The sequence below is a fragment of the Sinocyclocheilus grahami genome, unplaced genomic scaffold, assembly GCF_001515645.1.
Source record: "Sinocyclocheilus grahami isolate Dianchi unplaced genomic scaffold, SAMN03320097.WGS_v1.1 scaffold566.1, whole genome shotgun sequence".
Lineage (NCBI taxonomy): Eukaryota > Metazoa > Chordata > Actinopteri > Cypriniformes > Cyprinidae > Sinocyclocheilus > Sinocyclocheilus grahami.
The window spans coordinates 1,459,903-1,473,189 of record NW_015505745.1 but is presented as its reverse complement, the minus strand read 5'-3'; the positions used below and the strand labels follow the sequence as shown (position 1 = coordinate 1,473,189).

The following is a 13,287-nucleotide window of genomic DNA, read 5'->3' as shown; positions in this document are numbered from 1 at the left end:
TTTAGAAGAGGACACAGACAAGCAGAGGGATCTTTCTCATACTTCTGAATACTTAGATACATTTGACAACCTGCTTGTGGTGAAAATGGATCAAGTTGATGCCAAACATGAATGTGACATCAAACAGCTTTATGATGAAGACTGTGCTGTGATGTCAGCACGTGATATCACAGATCATGTAGAGCACACAAATCTGACTGAGCCATGTGTAACACAAATTAATCAAAATTCAACAGAAAGTATACAAAGCTGTTTTTCGGTTGAAGATATTGACCAAAGCCCAGACCAACTGCAAAGTTGTCTTCCCTGTAATAGTGAGAGTAATAATCATGATCAGGATGATTATACTTCATACTCTGGATAATCAACTCTTAACAGTGAATTAGCTGATCGCATCAACATTTAATTCTGATATAGTGTTTCTGTCAGTTATGCTTCAGTGTAAAGGGCATTTAGACCAACCTTCTCGCTCGCTAACAGATTTAAACTAGGTTGGTAATAGTTGGTGATTTCCCCTCAGATTTGGGATGTTAGATGGCCCACAACTTTTTTTAAGTGCTCTACGACCTGAAATATTTTGAGATACACTGATTTAAAATCACCTCACCAATATCCCTGTGAAGTCTAATAACTTAATAAAATAATAAAAAGTTAAAATAAAAGTTACTACTTGTTAAAAAAAAATTCTGTCATTTTAAATGTTCATTTAAAAAATATAGAAAAGGTATTTTAAAAAGTAAAGATTCTAAAAGCTTTTTTCACTGTTTGAAGGACATCCCATAATCATTGATAATAGCTTTACAGTAGTAACAATACAACTGGTTCTGAATCCAGTGGCATTCAAACCTCACACCAAGATGGGACTGTGCCATCCGATGCAATTCAAACTGTGAGCTATGAGCAACCAGAGAGTGATTCAGATTTAGGCAGTGGCGCTTCATCAGATCATGAACAGCAAGAGGATGGGGAAGTAATGATACAAGACGAGACATCTGACATTCATATCTACTTACAGCATGGACTTTTCCCCTTAGAGAATTTGAATGCAGATGCTGAATGTAATGCGATTCATGGCATCTCTACGACTGATTTAGAAGGGGTGGAAATCGAGGACAGTATTCACCAGTCCCCAGAGTGCTCTGTCTTGGAAGATGAGGCAGAAAGGGAAGTTAGGAGCAGTCACTATGAGACTGTCTCTCATGAGGATGCAGTTTCCTCTGAGCCTGCTCAAGTAACTATGGAAGTGACCTTTGACCAAGAGGGAGCTTCTTCAAAATCAGAAAAACAAGAAGAGATTTCAGTCTCCATGGAAGTATTTGTTCAAGAGGAGATATCATCGCATGAGTGGGCAGTAACAGAAGCTGTTCAGGGAACCACAAGTACGCCAAAATCAATAGCTTCATACCCCCAGTTAGAATCTCCTAATATCAGTATTGAATCTACTCCACCTTCCCCCCTGCCCCTGTCGACCACTAAACATGACTCAAGAACAGCAGGACTTGACAGCAAAGATGCTGATGCTTTTGTTGCAACAGACAGTTTTGTTTATTTAGCTGTGGCTGTGCCACCTCAGTATCCTCAGGATTGTCCCTCATCTCCGTCACTGGAATCAACCCCTCCGAGCCCCCTCCCAAAATGCTGCCCCGAGCCAGAGGAAGGGGCATTTCTCTCCTCCGATAATTTTGTTTACCTGGCAGCCCCTGAGCGGCTTGAGTCTGATGGGGGCTCTGCTTGTGAAGACTGTCATGATTTGAACTCTGAGTCAGAGGAGACCCGATCTGGTGTTGATTTTGTACTTGGATCAATGACTGGGGATAGTGAATGGGACTCAGATGGATCAGGCTTAGACCCTGTGCACCAACAGAGAGACCAATGGGAGCAACTAGAGCCAGGCCTTTTACATGGTCTTTTTAATGAGGGTGAGAATGAGGCAAGCCCTCAAGAGGGTGTGGAATCACATGACAATGACTGTGAGGGCACCTGTGAAGCAAGTTCTTTGGAAGAAAGCTCACAAGTAAAACATGACCTTAATTTGGACACAAAGGTAAAAAAAAAAAAAAATTTTTTTTTTTCTTCTTTTTAAAGTTTATTGTTTATGGTGGTCAGTGCAAAGGTAACTCGGGCCCTTTTGATGCCCAAAAAATACTTTACAGCAGTGATTCTTAAACTGTGTTCTGTGGGTTGGTTGACTATTTAAATATTTACATTTTATTTAAATAAATTAAATAACTGTAAATGACAAAAGCACCTAAATTAAATTAGTCTGGATAATCAACTCTTAACAGTGAATTAGCTGATCGCATCAACATTTAATTCTGATATAGTGTTGCTGTCAGTTATGCTTCAGTGTAAAGGGCATTTAGACCAACCTTCTCGCTCGCTAACAGATTTAAACTAGGTTGGTAATAGTTGGTGATTTCCCCTCAGATTTGGGATGTTAGATGGCCCACAACTTTTTTTAAGTGCTCTGCGACCTGAAATATTTTGAGATACACTGATTTAAAATCACCTCACCAATATCCCTGTGAAGTCTAATAACTTAATAAAATAATAAAAAGTTAAAATAAAAGTTACTACTTGTTAAAAAAAATTCTGTCATTTTAAATGTTCATTTCAAAAATATAGAAAAGGTATTTTAAAAAGTAAAGATTCTAAAAGCTTTTTTCACTGTTTGAAGGACATCCCATAATCATTGATAATAGCTTTACAGTAGTAACAATACAACTGATATTTTATTATATGATATGATTAATATAATAATTTTAAGTATTATGGTTTCATTATTATGGTGATTATCTCTAAATTGGACGCCCAACTCAATTCATGTCATGCCAACAAATAGAAAAGTCTTTCAGATATTTATTATCATGTTAATCATTGTGCCTTTAGCCCCAACAGTTTTCCCCAAATACCATACTTCTGCATATTCTTCAGTTATTGAAAATCTGTTGATTTAATTACCTTGTACAAAAATTACTTTGTCTCAATATATATTCTGTCATTTTATCGATACTTATTTGCTACATAAATCTAAAACATTTCAAGAAACATTAAATTTTAGATCAAATTAGCATTGAATCAACTTTACGTTGCTGCCCGTGATCACATCAAGGATCAGCCAAATTTCCATGTGCGTTGGGAAACTCGAATGTTTAGGAAAGTGCTGCGGTTTAAATTTCGCATTATCTAGAAAATAAAATGTGCCTTTTACCCTAGTGCACTTTTAGTCCTATTTTACATTATAATTGTGCACAATATTGTATGTAGTAAACTGTCTGATCAAAGTACTCAGTGAATGCGTTAATCTTCCAGTATATTCCATCATTGATCCTTCTGGTCCTTAAAAGTGTGTTTGTGTTTAGCTTGAAATGATGTGTGCGTTTTTGTTCATGGGGACCCAAATGGTTAATCCATGTTTTTAAATGTTAATACACATATTTACTATAGTCTGGAATGATTCCAGGTGTATATAGGCAGAAAACTTTGAGTGCATGATATGTATATGTATCCTGGGATTGTTTGTCTATTGCAGTGGTGATCATATGAACACAAACATGCTCACTGAGTTAAAAAGCATGCTTACTCCAAAGTAGTCAAAGCCTAGTGAGCGTTTGTGTTTGGTTACAGGCAAATGGGTTTGAGCACACATTTGCATGCGTTTGCTTTTTTGCCTGTTTGAGCACTGCTTTTGTCTAAGTGAGCACACTGTGTATGTGAGTGTGCGCTTGACATTCTCTCTCGACTGCCGTGACAAGGCCAGTGTCTGCTCTGTTTCACAGTGACAGTGGCGGGTGGCCGAGACACTGCCTGTTAGTTCTTAAGATCACTGGATAGTTATTGCATTACGGTCTCTATCAGTCTGACTGGTCATCCACATCTCATTTGACCCTCTTCCTTGGCCAAATCTGCCTTTCTTTATGGTCGCTCTCAAAACTCCCTATCCTATCAGATGCAGAAACCCTGTCAAGACTAGATTTGGGATTATAGCAACTGAGGGACTGAACAGGATCAGATAGCAAATTATATTTAAACTTTATTAAAAGAGCAGAACAAAATGACTGATTTGAGAGGTGACTGTCGTTCAGTGCCAAACCAACTTAAAATGTCTTCTCACTTCAACCCCCCCTCTTTTCTTCCCAGCTGCAGTCTGATGGTACTGCAATTAAGATAAGGAAGTGAGAAATAAACATGAGCCTCTATAAGAGGAGCCACATTTCCCAGTAACACACAAACACTGTATAAAGTTGTTGGAAATATAAATAGATGATAAGGGCATGTCAGTCCTATCAGTGCAGGGCCAGACTCTCACCCCCGTAATGCCCGAAACCTTGGGAAAGATCTTTGTAATCTTTTGGACCAGCTCTCCGTTACGGGCTGTCTCCAGTGAAATTGCACACTTGCAATGGCGGCTGATTCAGAGGGTAAAGTTAGAAGATTTTGCAACAGCCTGATCATGAATGAACAGAGTCTCTATGGCAGAACACCTGGTAGTACTCAAAATAAGAGCTGCATGAGCAATAAGAGGAGTCAGAAGAAACGTCTGACGTAACATCTGAAACCCACACTCAATTTTGAGTCTGTCCAGGGTAGAGTTTTAGAGATGGTCAGGTAAACAGATGCACCAACTGATACGCAGAGTGGAAAGGGAAGAGCAATCAGACAGGGAGTGAGCACTGATGTTATGGCATATGGTAACAGTGGGTATATTTGATTGTTTGGATAATGATGCCAGTGAAAGACAGTGTGCGGGAAACACCTGTGATAAAAGACTGATGCAAACAAAAGAGCTTAAACAAACCCTGCAGCCCCGTCGGCACAACGACAGCCATAACAAAGCAGTCACATATGCTGTGAACTCATTGACTATGTTTTTAATCTCATTTGCTCAGTATTTATTAATGGAACCATGTGAATTATATCCTTGTTAGGACATTTGGGTCAGATAAAATGAAGTCATCTGAAGTCCTTTGAAAAGGAAGCAGAGGTAAAGACAAGGAACTGAGAGGCCGGAAAAACACAGGAGGTGAAAGCAAAGACAGGAAGAGTAGGACTGGAGAGAGAGTTTTGGAAAGTCTTTATAGAACAAGAAATTTGCTAACGGCCATGTTTTCATTGATTTGAAAGAAATCATATTCCTGTGATTTCCTGGGATGTCCAGAAATTTTACATCTAAGGTGTCTCTCAAGACAAGATAGACTTTTATTTGTTTTTTGCTGTTTTTAGACATTTATAGCCTTGAATTTCTTATTGTATGCTTTGAGTATTATGGTTTGAAGAGGAAATGCCATGCCTGTGCTATATTTGTTGAACATTTAAAATATATATCTTGAAGTTTCCATTAAATCATTCAAGACATGTGTAGCCTACATTATGTCTGGCATTGTTGCATGCATGCATTTTTTTTCCGCACTACAGAAATTCAAATACAGTACCAGGCAGAAGACACCCTTCAAAATAGTAATAATAAAGCCATCCAAAATTATGAAATAACGCAAATGGAATTATGTGAAATATGCAAAAACAAAAAAGGTGTTTATCAAAACTGTTGTATTCGGAGTCATTCATTAAAAAAGCTGAACTGTTTTGTATGAAATTCATACATAAGCACAACTTAAGATGTGACTTTTGACTGGTACTGTAATTGAGTCTGATTGATTTTATCTTGCCTTTTGCAAAAATTCCATGAGAATAATTTCTCTTGATGCTTTCAGATGCAGAACAAGGTTTAGAAGGCTCAGCAAAAATCAGCACATAGTGTGGGGGATATAGCGCTTAACTCTTAGCCAGCTGTTATAATATTTTCTTTAATGAAATGTGGGCATACATTAGGCAGTATGGAGTTGTGGTTTGAACTGATGAGAGAGAAACAAAAGACTCCACTGGTGGTGATGTTGTGGGTTGGCGGTAGGATGGAGTACTGCCAGTAGCTAAAAATGATCTGTGGGGGTTCGAGTGAGAAACAAAAGAGTTTAAAGTTTGGTGACAAAAGAAACCGAGTGTGCTGGAGAGATACGTGTCAAGCGGTCGGTCGTGTGTGGGTGTGTGTGTGTGAATGACTAGCCTGCTGGCCAGATTGGCCGAGAGCGTTTGAGTGGAATGACCGGCATCCTAGATATTTTCCAGAGGCCTGCATTACAAGAGTCAAATGCTCTCTGAGAGAAAGTAAAGAGGAGAGACTGTTTTTTACACTGACCTCTTTCTGTTGTTGTATGGATGGATATGAATAGCTATGTTCTACTTGTGGACATCATCTTTGTTTAGATTTCAGTGGTCTGACAAACTAAATTTCCTCTCTTCCTATTGTGAATTATTGGTTGTAGCACAAATATGTAGATATATAATTGTCTATAAAATATAACTGTCCCTTTGATTTGCCCACACGAGTTGTGAAAGAACTCCCACAGATGCAGATGAATGGTGTTATTTCTGGTGGGTGAAAAGTGCCACATGTGATGAATGATCAGGATTAAAACGGGAAATGGCTCCAAGTATACACACCGAGGATAAGAAGGAGGAGGGGGCCTAGATGATGGATTTAGGATAATGTTAGACAGGATATAGAGAGACAAAAGGGGACCAAACACTCTCTTCGTTTCATAGACACGTACACTGTCGGCAAGAGGGTGGAGCAGGTTGAAGCTGTGGTTCATTGTTTTGAGGCTGACAGACATCCTGTTTGAAGCAAGAATGAAGGCCCACGCCACAAGACAGCAGCAAATAAACGAACACACACTCACACACAAAGGATTCTGGATTTTATTTAATTGTACATGCTTGTTTCCCTTAGCTCTACAGTTGGATTACCTTTGCCATCATCTAACACTGGTAAAAAAAAATGTACTAAAAATTTAATAACACTGTTACATTTTATTCTTTATCTTATATCATACTGTACATTATATATTGGGATGCCTAAATTTACTTTAAACCATTTAAAATGATTGGTTTTAGTTTTTAGTGTTTTATTTTTATTATATTTAGACAAAATATGCTGCATCCGAAGAAAACCATACATAAAAGAATAAGGTGTTCGAGTATTCTTAGTATTATTAAATGAGTAGGAGAAATTTACCCAAGTGACTTACTATTTCCAGTGGGTTTTTGGAATGCACATCCAGTCGACACTTCAGTATCCTATGAGGCCACAGGAGAGAAGTTGTAGATGGCAGTGAAGTGATGCTGATGCCAAAGGTCACATAACAAAGCCAACATAGTGGATTTAGTACATCCAAATATCATTCATGCTATATACCTTTTATTGGTTGTGAACTTCATTCTTCATTTATTGTAGGACCTACTCAGACGGAATGTGATTTCAGATGCACCTATAATATAAAATGTTAATATCGGCAATGAAAATAATCATGGACTTATTGGTAAAGAGTAGAATTTGAATTTTGGTGCATTCCTAGTGCTGACTGTGGGTCAGTTGTGAAATTGAACAATCCCCCATGAAGTTGCATTAAGGTCTAAATCCATTCTGGTATATAATGCCCGCTTTTTGTGATCCATCCAATTCCAAATGATTGCAAGAAAGTACTTTTCCTGCTGAATATTCTGTTTCTTTGTGATAAGTCACATTACGAAATTAAAATGACTTCAAACTACTCTTTGGTAACTGCTGGTCATGGTGTTGGTTAGGGGTATTTGGCAAACTGTATGTGGTGAACCACTGTGTTGGATATTCTGTCACAGCTGTAGTGTTGGGCTGTTGGGGAAATAGAGCTGTACAGTGTTGCTGCCAAGGTCCTGTATTTAATTTCAGTCAAAGTGTGATGCTTCTCCATTTATAAATGCTCATGCCACCATTATCATGTTGTTGTGTTTGAACAGCCTTGACCCGTTTAGACGCATTCTATCATATCACATGTCCAGTAGTGTAACAAGTGTCCAGTAACATACTCAAGTCATTTGTTCTCATGTGTTCAAGTCGTTTGTTCATTCACTCACTCTTTAGGCCGTAGAAAGGGAGCAGATAGACAGCATTCAGCCTAAACTGCAACATGTCAATGCTGTGGGTCAAGGTCTTATCCAGAGTGCAGCCAAACACACTGACACTCAGGGCCTGGAACATGACTTGGAGACCACCAACCTGCGCTGGAACTCCCTCAACAAGAGGGTAAGCTTGCATCTATTTTTAGCCTTTGACTGATAGAAATGGATTCATTATATATTAAAGATTTCTTCTTTTTTTTTATTCACAGGTTGCTGAAAGAATCGCACAGTTGCAGGAGGCCCTGTTGCATTGTGGGAAGTTCCAAGATGCTCTGGAGCCACTCTTGAGCTGGCTTAGTGACACAGAGGAGCTCATAGCCAATCAGAAACCTCCGTCTGCTGAGTACCGTGTGGTCAAAGCACAAATTCAGGAGCAAAAGGTTAGATTTTAATCAAATTTTAATTTAATCAGTTTTTATAATGGCTTGCAATATTTTATTAAAACCTAAAATTATAGTTATTATTATATTATATTTATTTGTATTATATCCAATTTGTGACAAAAGGCACGTTGATGTTTTTTATCAAACTAATTAGACTTTACTACTTTTAATTACTAATTGGACTTTTATTATGCTAGATTATAAAATCATTTAGATTTGCTTACTGAGATTCCATATTATTCCTAGCTGCTGCAACGGTTACTGGATGACCGCCTTGGGACAGTAGAAATGATCAGGGCAGAAGGAGAGCGAATCGCTGCTACGGCCGAGACACAAGACAGAGACAAAATCCAGAAACAACTTAAGAGCCTAGGAGAGAGATGGACAAATCTGCTGGAAAAGGCCAGTGCCAGGTAAACTCCAGTAGAGCAATATGGACACCCAGACACAACCATAAAATCTCTTAATTGAATCTCTTACTCAGAACTCAATCAGTTGGTTGCTTTACAAGGCCATAAAAACAGAGTAGTCATAAGAATGTAACACAGATTTCCTCCTCACCTCATGTCCTCAGGCAGCGGCAGCTAGAGGAGCTGCAGGTGTTAGCGCTGCAGTTCCACGAGGCAGTGGAGCCACTTGGTGAGTGGTTGAGCACATCAGAGAGACGTCTGAGCTCCGCTGAGCCAATGGGAACCCAGACCTCCAAAATCACACAGCAGATTGTAAGGCACAAGGTAGAGTATACACAGCAGCTGGGAGAGTTGTATCCTGGCAGTTTGCTGAGGGTAAGACTGACAGAATTGTTGCTGCCAAACCAAGATCTGTCATTTTAGCAAGTGATTTTCAAAGTGTCAAGCATCATTAGACTGACTAGAGATGCAGAGGAGAGAACAGATTGTCAGTCTCCTGTGGTTTTAAATGGACTAGTAGGAGTGCAGTTATCTAAGAAGGCACAAAATTCAGGTCGTGATTCTGCCCACATCCTTTCCATTTTGCAGTTAATTTTTATCATGGTTTCTTTTTTCTTTTCTTTTTTCCCCATCTCATCTTGTGTTGATCCACATATACTTTTTTTGCTCACATCAGTTAATTATGATTTGTCATTATTCTGCATTGTCATGTTTGTTTATGTTTGCCTTGTCTTTTTTTTTCTCCTTCTACTCATTCAATCATATCTCCTCTTCACTCTGGGCTATAATCCCAGGTTCTCCAAGAGGAGGTATCCTCTCGGGAGAATGATGTAGACCATCTTGAGACTCTCAGTCAATCACTGCATCCACTCAGCTGTGCAGCTGATCGTGATTGGCTGGGTGAACGTGTGGCGGCAGTGCGCAACGGGCACACGGAGCTGCATGATTGGTACAATCGGAGAGAGGTCATGCTGGAGCAGGCCCTGGCCAATGCACAGCTATTTGGAGAAGAAGAGGTGGAAGTCCTTAATTGGCTAGCTGAGGTGGCGCAGAGACTGGCTGAGGTCTCAGTGCAGAGTTATCAGCCGGAGCTACTAGAGCAGCAACACAAACACACACTGGTACGATTCTGCAGTGCATAGCTGCCCAGGATCAACATTACCGTATAAGTCAGTATACCAGATAAATCAGAGAATATGAATATTGCTAAACAGCCCTCATCTCAAAAACAAACTGTCACTAGGTGTGGTCAGAGCCACACTAGGTCTGTCAGTCAATTAAAATTTGTAATCAAATCAATCGCATGATATTCTGATTCAATAATGTAAAGAAGTGCATATACTAATGTTATTTATTTTTTATTTTATATTACGTAGCATCCCCTTGAATTCTTTTCAGAGTTAATGTTTCTATTGCTGGTGCCCTACAGGCTCTTAATGAAGAGATTATCAGCAGGAAGAAGACAGTGGACCAAGCCATTAAGAATGGACAGGCTCTGCTTAAACAAACTACTGGTACTTTTCCATCCAGTCTCTATGTTCAGTGGTGTATCACCAAATTCCTCTTATGATTATGATCGTATTTGATCTCTGTGACAGGTGAGGAGGTCCTGTTGATTCAAGAGAAGCTAGATGACATCAAAAGCCGCTACGCAGAGATGACAGCAGGCAGCAGCAAGGCCCTCCGTACTCTCGAACAGGCCCTTCAGTTGGCCACGCGATTTGCTAGCTCGCATGATGACATCAGCCAATGGTTGGATAGCGTGGAGGCGGGGCTTAACAACATTGAGCCAGACACAACACCAGCCTATCAGGACAGACAGAGGGTGAGGATGTCTACTGCTTTATTTTTTTAAGTACTTGTGAATTACTTTTTACTTCATTCTTTTCTTTAAGGCCATACACATCTATTTCTGTTTTTGCTAAACCAAATGAATTTATTTTATGTCTTCAGTGCATTTTATATTGTGTGTATGTTTGGCTCAGGAGCTGAAGTGCGTGTCTGCTGAGAAGAGGTTAGTTCTGGACACAGTGAATGAGGTGGGCAGTGCTTTACTGGATCTGGTGCCCTGGCGTGCACGGGAAGGCCTGGACCGCCTGGTCGCCGATGCCAATCAGCGCTACCGCCAAGCGGATGAGACCATCACACAGAGAGTGCAGTTAGTGCAGGCTGCCATCCAAAGGTCACAGCAGGTACTGCAACAAATACTATGTATGTATGTATGTATGTATGATTAACACAGAAGCAAAACCTAAACTTACTTAGAACTTAACATTATTCTTTCCCTGCCTTGCATTAGCATTGGTATTTTCTTTTAGGAAAATTCAAATGTAATTTCAATTAAAAAAAAAAAAAATTTTTTATTGATGTAATACTTCAAAGCATCTATTTCTGTTTTTGCTAAACCAAATGAATTTATTTTATGTCTTCAGTGCATTTTATATTGTGTGTATGTTTGGCTCAGGAGCTGAAGTGCGTGTCTGCTGAGAAGAGGTTAGTTCTGGACACAGTGAATGAGGTGGGCAGTGCTTTACTGGATCTGGTGCCCTGGCGTGCACGGGAAGGCCTGGACCGCCTGGTCGCCGATGCCAATCAGCGCTACCGCCAAGCGGATGAGACCATCACACAGAGAGTGCAGTTAGTGCAGGCTGCCATCCAAAGGTCACAGCAGGTACTGCAACAAATACTATGTATGTATGTATGTATGTATGTATGTATGTATGATTAACACAGAAGCAAAACCTAAACTTACTTAGAACTTAACATTATTCTTTCCCTGCCTTGCATTAGCATTGGTATTTTCTTTTAGGAAAATTCTAATGTAATTTCAATTAAAAAAAAAAAAAAAATTTTATTGATGTAATACTTCAAAGTAAATACAAATGGTTATAATAAATTTAAAAAGTACATTTGCAACTTTAACATACATTTTAAAATATTATTAATATAAAAAATAAGTTGTTGCTTAAGTAAAATTTGATTTAGGATCCTCTGTCCATGTTGCCTTCTTGAATGTGTAAATATTTTCGTCATACTTTTTTTTTTTTTTTTGACAGTGTATTTGTGTGTGTTATTGTTTCAGTATGAGGAGGCAGTTGATGCAGAGCTGACCTGGGTCGTAGAGACCAAGAAGAAGTTGGCGTCTCTGGGGCCTCTGAGTCTGGAGCCTGATTTGACTGTGGCACAGCTCCAGGTGCAAAGAGCCTTTAACATCGACATCATTCGTCACAAAGATACTGTCGACCAGCTCCTTAAGACACGAGAGGACATCCTGGAGAGCTGTAGTGAACAGCAGAGAGAGGCTCTGAAGGTTAGAGACAAAAAAAAGAAGAGCGAGAGGGGAGGGGGCAGAACAAGCTATGTAATTATTCCTCTGTGAAAGGTTAGATCAGGAAAATCGAATTGATATTATTCATGCATTTTCTGGCAGAGATTTGATTTGTTGTCATATTTGGGTCAACCAAAAGTGCAGGCTTGTTTTATCAGTCTTTTTCAGATTAATTTGGTTGACCTGATAAAACCTCTTTCTTCTTCTTCTGTGGCGGCAGTGTGCAATGGGCACACGGAGCTGCACGATTGGTGCAGTCGGAGAGAGGTCATGTTGGAGCAGGCCCTGGCCAATGCACAGCTATTTGGAGAGGAAGAGGTGGAAGTCCTTAACTGGCTAGCTGAGGTGGCCCAGAGACTGGCTGAGGTCTCAGTGCAGAGTTATCAGCCGGAGCTACTAGAGCAGCAACACAAACACACACTGGTATGATTCTGAAGGTCATAGCTGCCCAGGATCAACAATACCGTATAAGTCAGTTTAGAGAATATGAATATTTCCTAAAAAAAACTCACTCAGTAAGGTCAGAGCTATACTAGATCTGTCATTCAATTAAAATTAATTGTGATATTCTGATTAAATAATAAAATGAATTGCATATACCAATGCAGTGTATTTTATTTTATTCATTCTATATTATTTTATATAATATCCCTGTGAATTATGTTCAGAGTTAATGTTTCTACTGCTGGTTCCCTACAGGCTCTTAATGAAGAGATTATCAGCAGGAAGAAGACAGTGGACCAAGCCATTAAGAATGGACAGGCTCTGCTTAAACAAACTACTGGTACTTTTCCATCCAGTCTCTATGTTCAGTGGTGTATCACCAAATTCCTCTTATGATTATGATCGTATTTGATCTCTGTGACAGGTGAGGAGGTCCTGTTGATTCAAGAGAAGCTAGATGACATCAAAAGCCGCTACGCAGAGATGACAGCAGGCAGCAGCAAGGCCCTCCGTACTCTCGAACAGGCCCTTCAGTTGGCCACGCGATTTGCTAGCTCGCATGATGACATCAGCCAATGGTTGGATAGCGTGGAGGCGGGGCTTAACAACATTGAGCCAGACACAACACCAGCCTATCAGGACAGACAGAGGGTGAGGATGTCTACTGCTTTATTTTTTTAAGTACTTGTGAATTACTTTTTACTTCATTCTTTTCTTTAAGGCCATA

At 39.6% G+C, this 13,287-nt stretch overlaps 1 protein-coding gene across 1 annotated transcript in view; it reads left to right on the top strand.

Moving 5' to 3' along the window:
• macf1a (microtubule actin crosslinking factor 1a) overlaps positions 1 to 13,287 on the top strand; it is a 176,573-nt gene that overhangs the window by 141,208 nt on the left and 22,078 nt on the right. Inside the window, exons 59-70 of the mRNA XM_016239453.1 lie at positions 7,958 to 8,119; positions 8,205 to 8,375; positions 8,625 to 8,791; positions 8,953 to 9,112; positions 9,583 to 9,909; positions 10,218 to 10,302; positions 10,387 to 10,613; positions 10,774 to 10,980; positions 11,871 to 12,098; positions 12,285 to 12,539; positions 12,816 to 12,900; positions 12,985 to 13,211. Coding sequence (XP_016094939.1) covers positions 7,958 to 8,119; positions 8,205 to 8,375; positions 8,625 to 8,791; positions 8,953 to 9,112; positions 9,583 to 9,909; positions 10,218 to 10,302; positions 10,387 to 10,613; positions 10,774 to 10,980; positions 11,871 to 12,098; positions 12,285 to 12,539; positions 12,816 to 12,900; positions 12,985 to 13,211 — 2,301 coding nt within the window. The remainder of the gene's footprint in view (positions 1 to 7,957; positions 8,120 to 8,204; positions 8,376 to 8,624; positions 8,792 to 8,952; positions 9,113 to 9,582; positions 9,910 to 10,217; positions 10,303 to 10,386; positions 10,614 to 10,773; positions 10,981 to 11,870; positions 12,099 to 12,284; positions 12,540 to 12,815; positions 12,901 to 12,984; positions 13,212 to 13,287) is intronic.